Source organism: Diadema antillarum, unplaced genomic scaffold (assembly GCF_040938485.1).
Source record: "Diadema antillarum isolate AM-2024a unplaced genomic scaffold, OU_Dant_1.0 scf00000165, whole genome shotgun sequence".
NCBI lineage: Eukaryota > Metazoa > Echinodermata > Echinoidea > Diadematoida > Diadematidae > Diadema > Diadema antillarum.
The window spans coordinates 1,704,589-1,726,267 of NW_027271054.1; the positions used below are offsets into that span (position 1 = coordinate 1,704,589).

Genomic DNA, 21,679 nt, shown 5'->3' on the forward strand with positions numbered 1-21,679 from the left:
ATGAAGCACATGTGTTACATTCATCTTTCTTCGGATGATGAAATCCCAAATTATATTGGGAATTGAAAATGTTTCTATACACTGCGAAGGAAACTGGTTTCGATACAGACGATTCGTACATTGCGTACATCTTGGAAACGCTTAAAGAAGGGTCCAGATATTTCCTTTTTGAAGACGCACGACAGTAATGTGATTCAACAACAGGAAATGAATCAATGTGTTCACATACTTTTTTAACATCTTCTTCTGAAGTTTTGTTCACTGACGGTAACTTTCCCCTCCTGTCTTCTCGTGCAAACGGGCCTTCATACGAAAGACCATTAGTGCCACGGAGAAAAAAAAACTACTATTTCTACTAATCTGTTTAAACAGATTATAATCTGTAATAACAGATTACGGTATTTCTACTAATCTGTTTAAACAGATTGTAATCTGTAATAACAGATTACGGTATTTCTACTAATCTGTTTAAACAGATTACGGTATTTCTTCTAATCTGTTTAAACAGATTACGGTATTTCTTCTAATCTGTTTAAACAGATTATGGTATTTCTTCTAATCTGTTTAAACAGATTATAATCTGTTATAACAGATTACGGTATTTCTACTAATCTGTTTAAACAGATTACGGTATTTCTTCTAATCTGTTTAAACAGATTACATTACTTCAACTAATCTGTTTAAACAGATTATAATCTGTTATAACAGATTACGGTATTTCTACTAATCTGTTTAAACAGATTACGGTATTTCTTCTAATCTGTTTAAACAGATTATAATCTGTTATAACAGATTACGGTAATTCTACTAATCTGTTATAACAGATTATAATCTGTAATAACAGATTAGAAGAAATACCATAATCTGTTTAAACAGATTACAGTATTTCTTCTAATCTGTTTAAACAGATTACATTATTTCAACTAATCTGTTTAAACAGATTATAATCTGTTATAACAGATTACGGTATTTCTACTAATCTGTTTAAACAGATTACGGTATTTCTTCTAATCTGTTTAAACAGATTATAATCTGTTATAACAGATTACGGTATTTCTACTAATCTGTTTAAACAGATTACGGTATTTCTTCTAATCTGTTTAAACAGATTATAATCTGTTATAACAGATTACGGTAATTCTACTAATCTGTTATAACAGATTATAATCTGTAATAACAGATTAGAAGAAATACCATAATCTGTTTAAACAGATTACAGTATTTCTTCTAATCTGTTTAAACAGATTACGGTATTTCTTCTAATCTGTTTAAACAGATTACCGTAGTCTGCATGTTACGTTCTATTAACGAAAATCACGTTGTTACAAATACATAACCATTACTGATGGCCGGTCAAGCGTGCAGGACAGGACATCTGGAGCTGCATTATAGCTATACCTTTTTACATTTTCAATGTATCTCACGATCCTTTGGAAGAGGAACTTCTTGTGGTTGAATGGAATGTGCAGGCTTGGTTCGGAATTACTTTAATTTAGGATATAACTACAACGAAATCATTGCTTCTCTTTTGTTCAATCACAATGTAGCGATAAGCAAACGAACACTGAACAGAAAGTTGCGAGACCTTGGTCTTTATCGTCGTAAAAACCATACTGATGAGTTAGATGTAGCTTGCTTTATTCTACAGGAACTTCAGAGTTCAGGGAGCTTACATGGTTATCGGTGGATGCACCTGAAATGCATCCAAAATGGTATCAACATTGACAAAGAAACTGTTCGGCATCTACTCGGAGTGTTAGACCCAATAGGTCTTGAATACCGATCACGTAGAAGGCTACGAAGGCGTTTATATCGAGGACGGGGACCAAACTTTATATGGCATCTAGACTCCTATGACAAATTGAAACCTTTTGGAATCTGCATTAATGGATGTGTAGATGGCTATTCAAGGAAGGTAGTTTGGCTAGAAGCTTACACGACAAACAGTAATCCCAGAGTAATAGCTGGATACTACATGCAAACGGTTAGGAAAGAGATGGGATGTCCTCGTGTCATTCGATCAGATTTTGGAACAGAGAATAACACTGTCCGCCAAATGCAACAATTTCTGCGCAGAAATGGTGACGACCCACTTGCGTCTGAAAAGAGTTTTATGCAAGGAACGAGCCAGCATAACCAAAGAATAGAGAGTTGGTGGGGCGTCCTTAGAAAGCACTCTATACAGTTCTGGCTGAACATGTTTGGACAAGTGAAAGATCAAGGTCACTTTACTGGAGATCACCTGGACAAGTCACTGCTGCAGTTTTGTTTCATGAATCTAATTCAGGTAAATTGATATGTGTTCATGCTGTTAACGAGCTCTAGAAGTGTTGGTCGAGGTCGAGCGATCCCAATAGCTCACTTAAGCCTTTAATATTTGGATGGAGGTATGTTCTGCATTCATCCCAAAATAACAAAATAAAATAAATTTATATTTCATGGCTCAACTTTTACCAACATTGTGCACTAAACATAAAATTTGAAAAGGGCCCCTTTTTAAACCAATCACAATCAATCTTATGTCACGGGATAGCTGGAAAATAGCGCCTTGTATCCTCTTAGACCAGGAGCTGGCTGCTGGTCAATTTACCCCATCAAGCCCAAAAGGTTTGACCCCTCAAAGTTACTGGGGCCACCCCCCTCATTACAAAACTCCCCCCTGGGCCCCCCCTGGCGGGTGTAATTTACCCCACGCAGCCCATGCACCAAACTTGGTCCAATGAAAGTACTATGGGTGTACACAATGAAAATATAAAAACTGACACGATATCTGGTTGGGAAAGGGGTTGCCAGATCCCCTCACCCCCCCCCCCCCCCCCACCACCACCGCCCATTACACCCCTTCGTGGGTTTAATTTAGCCAACAGCACCCATGGATCAAATTTGGCTGGGGGAAAGTAGGCCCCATTATGGGTGTGCAAAAAATAAAGATAAAAGCTGACAAAATATCTCACAAAGAGTAATCAAACATATCCCCTACCTTTGCTACCCCCCCCCCCATTTTTTAGTGTGAAGGGCCTATACGGTTTGGAGAGGTATGAATGAGTGTGTCATAAAAAGTAATAAATGGAACTACTTGAATTAAGATGAAGTTATGACAACAGAAGCATTGTGTGTGACATATATCCACATGCCCCATCCCACTCCCTCCCCCAAAAGAATGGAGTTATCGATATCTACACTAGAAACATACTCAGACAGTGCAGACCTTTGCCAAGCAGCTCATTTCCACCCATCCACACAATCCCATGCTAAAAACTGCCAAATTTCCCATATAAAAGCCTTTTGCTTTTAAATGCCATCAACTTCCAGCTGTGTGGTAGTGCATTATTAGAGCACATGCCTTTACCTTTAGTGTGCATGTATGCAAACCTCAAATTCATGCAGCTTGAACTCCCAATTCCATTGATCTTATCTGCCGTAAGATAAAAATCATCAAAATTTCATAAAGATTCCCGGATCACTACCAAAATTTATATTTATCATCTGTTTTTAAAATGTAATTGTGTTATTATCATCTTTTCATACAAGTTTCATCCAATTATGTTCTCAACCTTTCAAGTTGTTTTGCATACAAACAATAATGCAGACAATACTATATATAAGTAACATAAAACCTCAAGTGGCAGAAATAATCACAACTGTATCCAACATCCTACAGTTCAACTGTGTTACCATGCATGTGGAGCAAGCTCATGTACAACAGTACAAGAAACTGTATACCTGTGATACAAAATTGTACATGCAGTGGGTGCATAGGCCATAGTGTGGTTAATTGCATGCATATATTTGTATGTTGTATACATTTTACTTGTTGCATGCAATTATACATTTCGAAGATTGGCAACATGTGTATCATCAGTCTGCAAACAATAAAAAGGCGGTGTTTTCCTGACCTTGGTAAGTGAACTGATGGGCTTTCCTATTGTAGGTACTATACTGGTAGGCCCCTATGACAGTAGTACATGTATTTCATCACTGGATGACAATTGGTGTCAGTAACAGAGCAAACAAAGAAAGGTCAAGAGTCTAGATCTTGGACTAGATCTAAGTCTCAAATATGCTATGATATGGCTAGTTATCTAACGTTAGACCTATATTTCCTATACATGCTATAGCTTGTAGAGTATACCTAGTACTATTTGGGGAAACCAAATGAACTGGAACAGGGGATGGATTTATATCAGCGAGATGTAGTGTATCATGAGTCATAACTGAAAAACCAATAAATAGAACATCAATGTTCTCAGCCTATATAGGTTAAAGTGTCAAAGGTGTGCATTGCTTTAAATTTGCATAGAACACTTAAACCCTGAATTTGTTAAAGTCACTGCACTTCCTATCATTCATAGCTAGAGTCAAAAAGGCAAAATACTACATTTCAATTTCTCTATCTAATAGACAACTTTGACTTTAGGATTAGAAATAGCCTTATTAATAGCTATATGTGTAAAGTGTTGAAGATGCAGATGTTTCAGTGAATGAATACTTGCAGAATTGGGTGTGAAGATTAGGCAAATAATCTGAAACTCTCTTTTAATATAGCAAAAGAAATAACAAACTGTCCCTGTGTTGTAGCCTCTCCCAGAAGAGGCTGCAGTGCCAGTGTGGTGCATGTAGTAGTCTTTGTGCAGACTCATTGACAACCAACAGAGGTTTATACCTGTAAACTATGAGAGCTGCACAAGGTATAGAAAACAAACAACTGAAGTGAAAGCAAGCTTATATGTACTTTCGCCTCATACATCAGTGTAAACAAACTCAGAGTTGAGCATAAATACTGTAGCAATGCACAATTATAGCTTTGGTTCTAACAGAGGTGTAAGTTAATGACCTTTGGTACAGATTCCTATATTTTTGCAGGTATTTAAAATATTATCTTACTACCAATGGTTTTGATTTGCAATTTAAGCAATTTGAGGCTTCATTTGGTCACAGCTCTTCATTAAGGCTCTCTGTCCATGTTTCTAGCATGGTAGACATGCTGCATGTACTGTTAGACTGTTATTGACATCACAATATTTGCAACTTTAGTCAGGCAGTTTGTTATTTCTTTTGCTATATTCAAAGAGAGTTTCAGATTATTTGCCTAATCTTCATACCCAATTCTGCAAGTATTCATTCACTGGAACATCTGCATCTTCAACACTTATGATACATATAGCTATTAATAAGGCTATTTCTAATCCTAAAGTCAAAGTTGTCTATTAGATAGAGAAATTGAAATGTAGTATAATTCTGCCTTTTTGACTCTAGCTATGAATGATAGGAAGTGCAGTGACTTTAACAAATTCAGGGTTTAAGTGTTCTATGCAAATTTAAAGCAATGCACACTTTTGACACTTAAACCTATATAGGCTGAGAACATTGATGTTCTATTTATTGGTTTTTCAGTTATGACTCATAATACACTACATCTCGCTGATAATCCATCCCCTGTTCCAGTTCATTTTGGTTTCGCCAAATAGTACTAGGTACTCTACAAGCTATAGCATGTATAGGAAATATAGGTCTAACGTTAGATATCTAGCCATATCATAGCATATTTGAGACTTAGATCTAGTCCAAGATCTAGACTCTTGACCTTTCTTTGTTGCTCTGTTACTGACACCAATTGTCATCCAGTGATGAAATACATGTACTACTGTCATAGGGGCCTACCAGTATAGTACCTACAATAGGAAAGCCCAGTTCACTTACCAAGGTCAGGAAAACACCGCCTTTTTATTGTTTGCAGACTGATGATACACATGTTGCCAATCTTCGAAATGTATAATTGCATGCAACAAGTAAAATGTATACAACATACAAATATATGCATGCAATTAACCACACTATGGCCTATGCACCCACTGCATGTACAATTTTGTATCACAGGTATACAGTTTCTTGTACTGTTGTACATGAGCTTGCTCCACATGCATGGTAACACAGTTGAACTGTAGGATGTTGGATACAGTTGTGATTATTTCTGCCACTTGAGGTTTTATGTTACTTTATTTAGTATTGTCTGCATTACAGTATTGTTTGTATGCAAAACAACTTGAAAGGTTGAGAACACATTTGGATGAAACTTGTATAAAAAGATGATAATAACACAATTACATTTTAAAAACAGATGATAAATATAAATTTTGGTAGTGATCCGGGAATCTTTATGAAATTTTGATGATTTTTATCTTACGGCAGATAAGATCAATGGAATTGGGAGTTCAAGCTGCATGAATTTGAGGTTTGCATACATGCACACTATAAGGTAAAGGCATGTGCTCAAGGTATAATGCACTACCACACAGCTGGAAGTTGATGGCATTTAAAAGCAAAAGGCTTTTATATGGGAAATTTGGCAGTTTTTATCATGACTTGTGTGGATGGGTGGAAATGAGCTGCTAGGCAAAGGTCTGCACTGTCTGAGTATGTTTCTAGTGTGGATATCGATAACTCCATTCTTTTGGGGGAGGGAGTGGGATGGGGCATGTGGATATATGTCACACACAATGCTTCTGTTGTCATAACTTCATCTTAATTCAAGAAGTTCCATTACTTTTTATGACACACTCATTTATACCTCTCCAAACCGTATAGGCCCTTCACCCTAAAAAATGGGGGGGGGGGGGGGGGGGGGGGTAGCAAAGGTAGGGGATATGTTTGATTACTCTTTGTGAGATATTTTGTCAGCTTTTATCTTTATTTTTTGCACACCCATAATGGGGCCTACTTTCCCCCAGCCAAATTTGAACCATGGGTGCTGTTGGCTAAATTAAACCCACGAAGGGGTGTAATGGGCGGTGGTGGGGGGGGGGGGGGGGGGGGTGAGGGGATCTGGCAACCCCTTTCCCAACCAGATATCGTGTCAGTTTTTATATTTTCATTGTGTACATGCACCCATAATACTTTCATTGGACCAAGTTTGGTGCATGGGCTGCGTGGGGTAAATTACACCCGCCAGGGGGGGCCCAGGGGGGGAGGGTCTGGCAACCCCTTTCCCGACCAGATATTTTGTCAGTTTTTATATTTTTATTATGTACACCCCTAGGCCATTCTTTTAGACCAGGTTTGGTCCATGGGCTCCATGGGGTAAATTACACCCGCCGGGGGCCATTTTGGGGGGGGGGGGGGGGGTCCCTGGGGGACGACCCCGCCCTCAGGTATCAGGCTGACGCCCAGTTTTGTAATGAGGGGGGTGGCCCCAGTAACTTTGAGGGGTCAAACCTTTTGGGCTTGATGGGGTAAATTGACCAGCAGCCAGCTCCTGGTCTATCTGGAAAAGACGCCATAAAATCCAGTTGTTGTTATCATTACTATAATTATTATTATTATTATTATTGTGATTATGATTATTATCATTACGTTGCTTAATATAAAAACGCGAGAGTTAACCCCCCCCCCCCTCCCTGCAACCTCCCCCTAGGGCGCGCGCGGTATGTAATTTGCACGCTTCGCGTGCTCATCCTTACCGCCCCCCTGAAATGAAATCCTACCTACGCCATTGGAGGGTTTTGATATTTTCTCAGTACTTCACCATGGATAACCCACTCCATAACTGACGATACTTGTCAGCTGAAATCTCTTAAAATATGTTAGCGATAAATCCTTAAAGAAATGAAAAAGTATATTTTTATCAAATATTTATATATAATACTAATATTTATTATTTTCTTCTTCTTTGTATATGGAACAGGAAGAACTGGACAAGGTTGCTAAGGAATGGAACGCTCATAGAATCAGCCAATCAAGGAACCAGTGTGGACCATTTGGTCGCCCCAACGTGATGTACAGGACACCCCAGGTGTATGGAACACAGGATTTTCTTGTCCCGTTGGAAAACGATGAGGTTGAAGTATGCGAGGAAGAATGTACTTTCAAAAGTCAGTACCCTTGTGACAGAGACATATTTGACCTTTGCTCGATCCTGATGACTGAAGAACAACTACCTGTACCGCAGAATAGCGAAGAAGGACTGAACCTATATCATACTTTGAGAATGCACTTGCTGAGGATGATTTAATCAGAGTATTTTGCATTAATTGCATGTGTATTTTGATATTAGATGAAAAACACAAGTAGATATTTTTCTACAGTGCTTGGATCAGCAACCAAGACTTATTCATATCTTTCCCCATAATGACATCTTTTCTCTCTTCAAAGAAGACTAGAAGACTGAAGCGTCTGATCCGGTTATTTTTAATTCACATATTCACCACATTGCTTAAAATGATCTGCATATAAACACAACAAAAAAGTTTTTACCCCCTAAGGAAAGTGACATAACTTTTTAACGGGGAAGTGTCAAGTAACAAAATTTGCAGGTGATATTAATCAACTATATTGTTATCGTATGTGTAAAAATCAGCATAATCCTATATTCATGAATGAACAATGGTCAAGAAAAAATGTCACTTTTTAAAAGTCACAAGGGTATTTTTACGAGCACCATATGTACCAAAAATTATTAAAATTATGGTTCTCGTGTACAATAAAAGTAAAAATTTTGCTTTTATACCAATCTTCAGACTCCTATTCATCTGACCATTAGTTTTGCGCATGGATGGACATATTTTCAAGGAAAGCAACTCTTTTTAACGCCTTTTGGTGGGTTAAGCTTGATTTTCGTGAAAATATTGGGAAGTGCATTTTTCGCCAAAAAAAAAAGTCAATTTTGCAATCGGATCGTAAAAAGTGCCTAGATTAGTAGGATAGAGTGTGATAATTGATAACATAACAAAAAGACACTAATACACATCCATCCAAGTATAGGTTTTACCCATTATTTGTTCAGTTTTTATCCCCAAAATGGATTCATATGTGATTTTAAAAAAGTGGTATTTTTTTGTTTCATGTGTGACCATTCAGGCGTTACAATTAAAATCATGCTCATTTTTGCACACATGCTTTGAGAAGAGTTTATTAAGACTATCTGCAAATTTTGTTACTAAACACCGTTCAAAAGTTATGCTACTTTCATTTGGGGGTAAACATTTTTTGTTGTGTTTAGTATTATCCATATTTCTATTTCTTCATGAATAACAGAGGGTAGCAATAAGTGTTCCTATATTTGTATAAAGGACTTTATAATAACTTTGATAAAAAGTGATATCATATCACAATGCCAAACTGATGCTTACGTTTTTTACGGTAATGCTATTTGTTCATTATCCTGAGTTCTTGAATTAATTTCTTTCAAAGGCTACTATCTTACAATAAAAATATACTTTACTGAGACGGGAGTGTTCTTGTTTATTCGGTGTTAAATATGAACGACAGTTAATGACATAACAAGCTGAATGAAAATGTTTTATTTGAAGTGTTTTGATTGTGGCAAGTTCATGTACATATGCTTATATTTGAGTCCTCATATCTCACCCAAACTTATATAAGACAGTCCCGGAGAAATATTATTAATTGTTTTTTATTTTTCTGCTTTAAATACATGTGTATACAATGGAAACTCAGTATAACGAGGTGCTAGGGACCATCAAAAATACATGTACCTTGTTATAGCAGTAATCTAGTTTATATAGCAGGTTTATTAAACAATAAGTTATAGAGAGCTGGGACCGAATTTTTACATCTTTTTTATCAGGAGTTTTGTTATATCAGATCTCTTTTTACCGAGTTTCCACTGTATAAACTACATGTAGATGTTTTATGAACACATTTTACCGCTTACACTAATATTGTGGGAAATGGTTGGTACAACCCTACTGAAACAACAAAGGACACTAAAAGATGGTAATGACTTGTTGAGGATGAATCATGTCCTTTAATCTTATGAGTGTTGCTGCTTCTAATTTTCCTTTAAAAGCACTGGTCTTGAATATATACGCCCTGAACAGTAATTGCTACACAAATATTATATGACTATACAATAACGTACGTACATGTAACTTGCATACTGTGTGTCAACTATTTACACACCTTTTTGAGCAATGTAAAATATAATGTAAGGCCCTCATGTTTTTTTTCTGACTGTAAATAACCAAACAATTAAATAACACAGAATAGTCAGACCATGTGTTCACAAAATATCCTCTTCGGGGTTTATAAATGCCTTATAACCATGCTGTTCGAGTGTTTTATTGCTTTCCATTAGCCATATTTATATTTTCAAGACCATACCTTTTAACCTCTATGACATTATATCAGTAAAACTAATTGAATTGCACAGTGTGGATAGACCATGTTACTGTAGCTACACAGCTAACTGTTGCTCAGCCATATCAGATATTTTCAAATCTTTGACCATCATCATATTAAATAAATCCTCGCTCTGATGGTAAAGTATGCAAAGAGTCTGTGTGAAATGATTCTTTATGTGTGTTTGCAAAGTTACCACATAAAAAATTATATCATTACTTCAACAATGGATGACTGGATCATTACACTTTTTTGTATTTTAGATTATTCTTTTGATACTGAGACATTGGCATATAAATCATTAATTTTCAAGATATCCTATTGACAACCCTTCTATGGTTGAATTGTGCACAGTCATACATGTACATTAAAAACTACAGATACATAGGCCTCCGCCTTCTGCGAAAACACTGTACCTGCACGTACACAGAGTTGGCAGCCTATATGGTAATAAAACCTTCCTCTAAAACAACCAATATAACATTAACTATGGCAAACTGTTACAGCCAAAACCTTAGATAAAAATATAAACATCAACACAAACCAAATACGCAACTAGAGTGCTGATTTTAAACAATGGTATGTGCAATCACCATAAGATCAAACCTACGAAACCTTTCAAAAAATACACATCATTCCAAAGCCTTTATTACCAAATCGTATACATAGGCACGTACCATTCTGCTTGAAACATGAAATATAAGACATTGGCATATAAATCATTAATTTTTCAAGATATCCTATTGACAACCCCTCCTATGGTTGAATTGTGCACAGTCATACATGTACATTAAAAACTACAGATACATAGGCCTCCGCCTTCTGCGAAAACACTGTACCTGCACGTACATAGAGTTGGCAGCCTATATGGTAATAAAACCTTCCTCTAAAACAACCAATATAACATTAACTATGGCAAACTGTTACAGCCAAAACCTTAGATAACTAGAAATGTCGCTACGGCGACTGATGCCTCCGCCATAATGCATGATTCTCCCAATAGGTGTATAGTTCAATGTCTTCACAATGTGTGATGACAGTTTTACATAACTGGCAAAATATCGAAATAACAGGTTTATCAGAAATATCTTGAATGTTCACTTTCCACGAACTGGGTTTGCTATAATTGTCTATTAAAGAGTGCAGGTACACATATTTGGGGAATTGGAAATTTTTACTTGACTTCTGACCGACCTTATTAAAAGTTTATGCATTGAGTATGATTTTCAAAATATAAAGAAAGAGTGTAATTACCAGTACAAAATATATATATTTTTTTCATTTAAACCTAACCGTTGACCTTTGACCTTCTGGCTGGAAATTTCCAAGAGAATCTCCATTAAGTAATACATGTACATATATTAAATTTTAAAACTAGTAATGCAATCATTGCATATACTAGTACAGGCGTATATGAGGGAAATACTGTAGTAACATTTTGAGAAGTTGACCTTGACCTTTGACCCCTGACTATTGACCCATGACCCCTAAATTCCCTAGATAATCCCTGCCAGTCAGTACATGCATATGTACCAAGTTCAATGAAGATACATTGAACCATTTGTGAGAAAAGTGATATTGCAACATTTTCACCTAACCTTTGACCTTTTGACCTTTGACCTTATGACATGAAACTCTCTCTGGAGAATCTTTATGCAGTAGTACATGTCTACACTAAGTTTCAAGAAAATAACTGCAGGCATTGCATAGATATGGGGGAAATAGCAACATTTTTAGCATTTGACCTTGACCTTTTGACCTTTGACCTCTTGTCAATGTCACTAAAATCTACTAAACTAATTGTCCTATCATACATCATCCTTGGACCAAGTTTGGTGAAAGCTGCTTCATCCAGTTTTGAGTTATCACGTAAACAGATAAATTTTAGGATTTGACCTTGATCTTTGACCTTTGACCTCTGTCCGATTTCACTGAAAAACTAATCAAGTAATTGTCCCATCATACATCATCCTCCAACAAAGTTTGGTGAAATTTGCTCTATACAGTCTTGAGTTATCGCGTAAACGGATAAATTTCATGATTTAACCTTGACCTTTGACCTTTGACCTTTAGCCGATTTCACCTAAAATCTAATCAAATCATTGCCCCATCATACTTCATACTTGGACCAAGTTTGGTGAAATTCCAGTAAATATTACTCAAGTTATCGCGTAAACGAAAGCGGACGGACGTACGTACAGACGTACGGACGTACGTACGGACGTACGGACGTACGTACGGACGTACGGACGGACGGACGGACAACCCGAAAACATAATGCCTCCGGCACCACTACGTGGCGGAGGCATAAAAATATAAACATCAACACATACCAAATACGCAACTAGAGTGCTGATTTTAAACAATGGTATGTGCAATCACCATAAGATCAAACCTACGAAACCTTTCGAAAAATACACATCATTCCAAAGCCTTTATTACCAAATCGTATACATAGGCACGTACCATTCTGCTTGAAACATGAAATATAAGACATTGGCATATAAATCATTAATTTTTCAAGATATCCTATTGACAACCCCTCCTATGGTTGAATTGTGCACAGTCATGCATGTACATTAAAAACTACAGATACATAGGCCTTCGCCTTCTGCGAAAACACTGTACCTGCACGTACATACAGTTGGCAGCAAAATTATTCAACCCCTTTCACATTTTGGGCATAAAATAGCACTACAAATTGTGCTGTAAAGTATGAAATATTCATAACAAGACATCATAAAACGCAGTGAATTGTATGTCGTATGCAGAGATGCCAACCATTACGTAATATGCATGAGGTCAAAATTAAAATATAAATAGCTCAACTGCTGAACAATAGTGAAAGATGCGTAACAACAATGACCATACTAACATCAATGAACTGGTGATGAAAGCCTTGAATTCATATGGAAATACACATCATGCATATTCCGTAACGGTTGGCATCTCTGCATATGTAAGGGAAACATAATCTTTGTTTTCCACATGCTATCCAATTGAGATCATTCATGGGTGAAAAAATGATATATTTTGCAAACTTATGTACATTTTCTTGGATTTGTGTGATTATTGGAGCGTTACTTGCAAGCCAGCCCTTGAATATAGGCTCATAAGTCATTTTCTTGAAAGCTGACATGATATTGTATAATTTGATGTCTAATTTCAAATATTTTGGTAGGTATTACTATATTTATAGACATTTTTCAAAGAAAAACTGTTTCATTTTTGTTGCCCCGTTGACTTTTGTACACAGATTATATTTTCATCAAAATTTTATTTTTTATTTCTTCATGAAAGAAATAGAAACAACTGCAGATACTAGAATTGTGTATTAAATTAAAGGGTATTGTCACATCTCTCAGAAAACATACAAAATCATTTGTGATCATTGGTGGTTTGCAAGTTACGCTTCAATAATCACACAAAGGTAAGAAAATATACATTATTTTACATAATGGATCATATTTCTTCATGCATGGGTGATCACAATTACATAACGGGTGGAAAGTAAAGGCAATACATTATCCTTTCTATTGATATACAATGTGATAGGTTTTATGATAACTGGAAAACTGTTTCTTAATTCCAACACAATTTATAGTGTTGATAATGTATAAAACGTGAGGGGGTTGATTAATTTTGCTGCCAACTGTATGTGTTGCCAAGAACCTTGCCATCCCTAACAATTACACCAATACTGAAATAACCCCAAAATGTGTCATATCTATTGGTGTAAATTGACTTCTGTGACCTTTGATTTTGAATCTTGGATCAAAGAATAAAGTTTACCAGTAATATATCATTCCATGATACTTAAAGCAAAGTCCATTTCTGAGGTAGTACTTAGACCCAGTATAAAACTGTAAAACTTTTCATTAAAATGAGCATTGATCTTTTAACTTTGATCCCTATATGGTAATAAAACCTTCCTCTAAAATAACCAATATAACATTAACTATGGCAAACTGTTACAGCCAAAACCTTAGATAAAAATATAAACATCAACACAAACCAAATACGCAACTAGAGTGCTGATTTTAAACAATGGTATGTGCAATCACCATAAGATCAAACCTACGAAACCTTTCGAAAAATACACATCATTCCAAAGCCTTTATTACTAAATCGTATACATACCATTCCCCTTGAAACATGAAATATGAAACAATGGCATATAAATCAATATTTCAAGATATCCTATTGACAACCCCTCCTATGGTTGAATTGTGCACAGTCATACATGTACATTAAAAACTACAGATACATAGGCCTCCGCCATCTGTGAAAACACTGTACCTGCACAAACAATTATGTTGCCAACAGCCTTGCCATTCCTAGCAATTACACCAATACTGAAATAGCCCCCAAACGTGTCATTTTTTTTTTGGTGTAAATTGACTTTTGTGACCTTTGACTTTGAATCTTGGATCAAATAATAAAGTTTACCAGTAATTTATCATTCCATGATACTTAGATTAAAGTCCATTTCTGAGGTAATACTTAGACCCAGTATAAACATGTAGATATTTTCATTAAAAATGAGCATTGATCTTTTAACTTCGACCCCTAAATGGTAGTAAAACCTTCCTTTAAAATAACCACTATAACATTAACTTTGGCAAACTGTTACAGTCAAAACCCTCAACACAAACCAAATACACAACTAGAGCGCTGATCTTGAACAATGGTATGTTCAATCACCATAAGATGAAACCTACAAAGGCTTTGAAAATACATATCATTCCAAAGCCTTTATTACCATATACATACGATTCTGCTTCTTTCTCAGGTCACACGTAAAATTATAGTCCCCACTTCGTCTCCGAGCACAGAAGAGCTGTCAGATTACCGTGACAAAGGTAAAATAATTGTAACCATAACCCTAAAAAGGAGTCTGATATGAATATACCCTGTTTAATCAACAATGACCATGCAGTCTGATAAAAAAAGTCAATCATATTCAAACCTTATAAAACAAATATTACCCAGTGATAGGTTTTGTGAAACAATAAAAAGAGTATTTCATTCAAGATTATGTGACTCTCTTCCACATTCAACCTAGCAGTTTGTAATTCTGCACAACATTCTTGAGTATAGCTCCTTTCCTTGAAAAGTATTTAAAGAGCATCCATAACCCATAGACCACTATGTAGAATGTGATTAAACTCCTGTCTAAACTCTACGTAGTTATCATAGGTGGATGGCAATTCTATCACGTTACCACAAGTGTGGCCAATGGGCCTCCTCTGGAGACCATCCAAGGAACAGAATGTAACCCTGATATCTGAGTTAGAGAGAATATCTAATCCTGTACAGAACCTAAGAAATCTTCTCAGCATGCCTTGGTTTAGTGACCGCAAGTACTTCTTCAGGTACGTTGATACCGCCTGCTCATTGGGTGAGAGATCCCTTGAGAACTCCAACTTGTCAATCACTTTTTTCGATGTCGGATACAGTGAAGCATATATTTCACTTAAGCTTTCCTGGGTCAGCTCAGGATGTCAATGAGCTCTTCATTGTCTTCGGGGAAATTGCTAAGTGCTGATTTCACGACTTCCTTTTCTGATTCTGGGAGCAAACTTAGGAAGGCCTCCACCATGTCACCATTACAGAACGTGGATCCCCAGATTGCATTAACCATAAAGTCTTGTGCCAACCTGATGGAAAGTACTTGTGGTCCAACCAGCCTTTTGTGATGATGCGTCCTAGTGCCTGCCATTCCTTCTCCCCATAATCATGTCTCAAGACAGGTATCCTTGAAGAGTCTCCACTTGTCATCTGTTCATACACCTCGTCCCAAAATTGGGTTATAGCATCCTTATATACTCCGTTACCCTGGCCCTTCTCTAGATCCCCATTTTGTAGAATCATATGGACAACAGTATTAGCCTTCAGTATGCTTTCGTCCGAAAAAGCATTCATCATATCTGTTATTAAACAACTTCTTCGAATGAGGAGAACTTCAAATTGTGTTTGGTTAGTTGGAAAGTCATTTGTCTGTTCTTCAACCAGCTCTACATATACAGTTGGCTCATCAGTAATGACTTCAGCCAATATCTGTTCAGCTGGCAATGAGTTAACTGGGTCCCTAATCGTGACATCGAGCTGTTCCTGCACCGGAGTAGAGTGCGATGGCCCAAATGAAATAGTTGGTGAGTCTGCAAGTTCCTTCAATCCGAAAATAAGGTGCTGGACTTGGTGATGTCATCTTCCAGACAACATACAGATGAAGATGAAGAGTGGGTGCTTGTAGAATGTTCACCAGAATTTAGCGAAATTTCAGGCAAATCAGCTTCACTACTACTTGTATCATATCCATGATCCCTCACATGAACCGTCCTCCTCTTCTTGACCTTTGACTTGCCCTTTGACTTGCCCTTAGATTTGCCATGCTCCTGTACTTTGGACACTGTGCGCAGGTAAAACCTAAGGGTTGGCATTTTTGATCTGCTGTAGAGTTGTCCAACATCTCCTTCAAGAGGCTGCTGTCGAAAGTCCACCAAGGAGCATTCAAAGTTTTCTTTTTCCCCTTTAGCTGAAATGCCATCCGGGAAGAAGAGGTCTTCTACAATTTGTAGCAGTTCAGCAGGCTTGCATAGCTTAGACACAGACAGAGATCTGATGCCTCCTCCGTTCGTCTTACGTACCTGCCTGTATCTGCCTAACATATGATCAAAGTCCATCCATCCGACATCTATTCTTCTGTCCAATCTTTCAGCATTTTTGTTCCCTAGCATTTTATGAGCTCTCCCATAGGAACAACTTGCAGAATCTTCATACCCACTACTATTTTCAGCAACCTCCCTATCTCTTTTCATCCCCAATTTCTGTCTAAGTTTACAAAGAAGCGAGTCTTTTTTGGAAGACTTTGATGAGCTGGTAGACACTTTCTGAGTGCTTTCTTCTGAAAATTTGCGCAGTGCTAGTCTATCCCCCAATAGTGGCACAAACTTCTTGAGCTCATCCTCATCCATCAATAGCAGAATGGAAGCATCAATCTGTAAATAACAAGAAGGTGAGAGAATACATATGAAAAAGAGTTAATTTTTTTTCAGCAAAAAAGAGCACAAGGCTAATTGAGGAAAGGCCAAAACGTAGAAGCATTCCATGTTAACCATGTGCAAAATGAACGTCACTGACAAAGGTGGGCAAGATTTGTCGAGTGCTGTCTTTTATATTTACTTGATTGCTGCATGTATACCGGTTAATAACTACACACTGTCTCAAGAAATGCATTCAAACTATGTATTCAAAGAAACATATTATAAAATTGAAACATCAAACCAGAAATGTCGCTAGGGCGACTGGTATGCCTCCGCAGTATCACATTTTTTCTCCCATAAGGTGCAGTACATACTGCCAATGTGAGACCACAAGTTAATGTAGTGGGCAAATAATCATTATCTGGTGATTATATGCCAAGTTTCAGGACAGTACACGGAGCCACTTTAAACATATGGAAAATGGGTGAAATTTGAGCATTTCACTAGACCTCTGAAATTTGACCTCTGGCCTAGTTCACTCAATATCTAATCAAGTGATTACCCTATCACACTTCATCATTTTGGACCAGGTTTGGGGAAATTTGTTCTTTCCAGTCTTAAGTTATTGCATTGACGGATAAATTTCATGATTTGACTTTGAACTTTGACCTTTGGCCATTAGCCGATTTCACCCAAAATCTAATCAAGTAATTGCCCCATCATAATTTATACTTGGACCAGGTTTGGTAAAAATCCAGCCAAAACTAGAGCACTCGGCCGGGGGACCCGATCGAGCACATGTATCCCCCGAACCCACCCCCCATACCCCATTTGGATGATTTTTTTAGGCTAAACTGTTGAATAATGTGGCAACTGGGAACCAATGTTTGCACTTTGGGTATTTTTCAGTTGTTGTCACAGAATTTACCTTGTGCCACTACAGGTTATTAGTAGGAGTCTTCAAATACACTGGGTCGTGATCACTGTAGTAGGTGTGTAGTACCCCTGATTGCAGTACAACACAGTCTCTGGTGTATATGTGGTCTAGGAGCTGCTGCCGGACCCGCTTCCTACAAGGCGTCTTTGTTTTACCATAATACACCTTCATGCCAAATTTGAAGATGATCTAAGAAGAACTGCAGCCAGCAGAGCGCTCACAAGAAAATCTCTGCGGCGGACGCGGCGGCGCAACGAGGCCAAATCCATATTGTCCTCATTTCTTCATAATGCACCATAATGCACCTTCTGCCAAATTTGAAGAAAATCGGACAAGAAATGTGGCTGATAGAGCACATACAAGAAATGTGATCTGGCATCCAAGTCGTAACACTGAGGGCGCCCTCACCACAAACTGTTGTGTCCTACATGTTGAATGACCACCCATACACCTCCTTTACAAGTCTGAATAAAATCCATTGGGTAATAATCAAGTTATTGCATAAATAAGCACTTTTGCAAATTTTGACCTGAACAGGGTGACCTTTGTCCCTGTAAAAGCAGAACAGTGGGGGCAGCATTACCAATAGGTATAGGTGTGTAGAATTGACTATGACACATTTACCATGTACATACCAAATTTGAAAAAATCGGTCAAGAAACACAGTCAGGATCGCGCACACAAGCAGACCCTGAAATATTTACCTTTTGGTGTATAGAGACGGAACAAGCGAGGGCGCCACCACTAAAACAATAGGTGTCTTCATTTCACCATAATGCACCTACATGCCAAATTTGAAGAAAATCGGACAAGAAATGTGGCTGATAGAACACACATAAGAAAATGTGATATGGCATCCAAGTCGGAACACTGAGGGGCGCCCTCACCACAAACTGTTGTGTCCTACATGTAGAATGACCACCCACACGCCTCCTTAGCAAGTCTAAATAAAATCCATTGAGTAATAATCAAGTTATTGCATAAATAAGCACTTTTCCAAATCTGACCTGATCAGGGTGACCTTTGACCCTGTAAAAGGTAGAACAGTGGGGGCAGCATTACCAATAGGTATAGGGCTCACACCCGTAAATACAAGGGAATGCCCCCAGGCCCCTTCACAAATTCGTACCAAAGATACCAAAATAAATGAAGAAAAAATTGATTAAAAATCAATGATGTAGTTTGGCAAAAAACTGAATAGCTGTAGATATTGAGTATGAATTCCTCTACAAGTTGCATTTTGGTTGGAAGATGAAAGATTTTCTGGTGGAATTTGAGGGGACTATATTTCATTGGGTACGTGTACGGAAAATGGGTGATTTTTTGAGTGATAAGAACTCGTAGTCTGGCTTTGCGGACCCCTGGACAGAATTTGAACTGAATTATCCACCCTGAGAATTTGATGGATGAAAGGGTATATCTAACTTATCCAGGTTTAAGCTGAAACACCTCATTTCTCCCAGCTGTTTTACAGAATTTTTTGAAATTTGATTTTTAACACACATCCCTATGGGGAAATATTTATGGGTGTGAGCCCTATAGGTGTGTAGACTTGACTATGACACATTTACATACCAAATTTGAAAAAAATCGGATAAGAAACATGGCCAGTATTGTGCACAAAAGCAGACCCTGAAAAATTTACCTTTTCATGTATAAAGACGGAACAAGCAAGGGCGCCACCACCAAAAACAATAGGCTTCTTTGTTTTACCATGATACACCTATATGCCAAATTTGAAGATGATCCGAAAAGAACTGCAGCCGGTAGAGCGCTCACAAGAAAATCTCTGCGGCGGAGACGGCGGCACAACGAGGCCAAATCCATAGTATCCTCCGAACTCTGTTCGGGGGATACAATTACTCAAGTTCCTCACGTAAACGAATGTGGACGGATGTACGGACGGACGGACGGACGGACGGACAACCCGAAAACATAATGCCCTCCGGCACCACTTCGTGGCGGAGGCATAAAAAGCTTTACCTTTATGCTTTACGATTTCCTTAGCTATACCACGGCTTGATATCAGCAGGCACCCGGAACACATGGGCGCCTAAAATTCAGGTCTGGAAGCCCAAAAGTGAACAATTTCAATACAGAGCCCAATACAAGGGGAGCCTGGGATGTCTGGACCTCTAACCAAAAGAGTTAGTGTGGAGCCCTGGCTATACAAATGCAAATGTTTCATGTTTATTTCATGGATAAGATATATCATACCACTCTCATAATAACTGCCCCTATACAAGCCTTAGGACACTATCCCCCCCCCCCCCCGGGGGGGGGGGGGGGGCACTTCCATTACAAGGCGGACACCATGCTCGTACAGAAAAGAACATAAAAGGGGTTGTGTTTCACAGATGATGTATGCGCATACAGTGAAAAGGATATCAAACTTGACAAAATCGGGGAAAAGGGTATACTTTTACAACAGCTAATTTACTTGTTTAGAGTGGGAAAAACCTGACAAAATTAATACTTGTTTGGGTATTCTGAGATGAAGTCTAATTACTTGTTTAGGGTCCATTTTGAAAGTTCATGTACGAGCATGGTGTCCAACTTGTAATGACAGTGCCCCCCCCCCCCAACTATTTCAAAAATTGATCTCACCTTTTCTTCTCTCATCCGTTCTATAACACTTCTGTCCATGCCTCTTTCCTCCATAAATGCACACAAATCCATCTTGATAAACCTACAATAAACAACAAAAAAGTGTTAATTAGACATTAATCTAATAATCATGGAGGTGCTTGTAAAAATTAGATGATTATACATGTAGGCCTATGTTGCCAAGTTATTCTACCAAATCACACAGAAATGTGTATTTCGAAATCAAAGTAATATATATGCGAAAGAATGAGATAAGGGAACTGACGTAGCGCTTAATTCCTTTCTTTATTTTATACAAGCTTTCGGCCCCTGGCCTTCATCGACTCTGTACAATCAAGAAATGACAAAAATAGACACCAAATGGATGATAAATGAACACAAACTAAGGTGAACAAGTGTTCTGTGGATGACAGCTGCTATGTCAAAAGAAATTAAGTTCAGATATAGATAAACACAATAATAAACACAAACTAAGGTGAACAAGTGTTGTGTGGATGACAGCTGTTATGTCAAGAGAAACTAAGTACAGATATGTCTATATAGCTATCTACATTGCTTGAGTGTACTTTGAGGACAAGTAACATTTTTTTTTTTATAGCTAGAAGGTGGAATTTTCAGCTGGCTTGCCTCACTTGCTCGCAAAATAAAAAAACGAAATATGGTTCATACTCTGAGTAAAGGTTCAAATCGCCTAAAGTTTTCATTCAAGTAATGAGGATGTACCTCTGTGGTATTGTTTGAAAACATTTTTTGTGGTTAACTGGCAGCAAAAAAAAACAGGTCCTACATCCCCCCCCCCCCGCTTATTTAGTCTATCCTTCATGTTGGAACCTCCCAAACCCTTTCCCTGCTCAGTCCTTTACTCCGTGGCCGAGGATATTCGGCATCACTCAACCCCCCATAATGAAACTTTGCCTAAATGGTTAGGCCTATTCAACAGAGTGATAAGTTGCCTAAGTGGATATTAGCCAAAGTGGGTTTAGCTCAAATGTGAATTAGACATAAAGGTAAT

General features: G+C 37.7%; 1 protein-coding gene and 1 pseudogene across 1 annotated transcript; one reads left to right on the forward strand and one right to left on the reverse strand.

Annotated features, from left to right (window-relative positions):
- Positions 1-1,226: 1,226 nt before the first annotated feature.
- LOC139722438 (uncharacterized) lies at positions 1,227-12,318 on the forward strand. Its single transcript, XM_071633731.1, has 2 exons — positions 1,227-2,287; positions 7,682-12,318. The coding sequence occupies exons 1-2, from the start codon at positions 1,457-1,459 to the stop codon at positions 8,006-8,008; spliced, it is 1,158 nt and encodes a 385-aa protein (XP_071489832.1). The 5' UTR covers positions 1,227-1,456; the 3' UTR covers positions 8,009-12,318.
- Positions 12,319-14,495: 2,177 nt separating this feature from the next.
- LOC139722437 (uncharacterized) lies at positions 14,496-21,461 on the reverse strand (annotated as a pseudogene).
- Between the last annotated feature and the right edge of the window lie 218 nt (positions 21,462-21,679).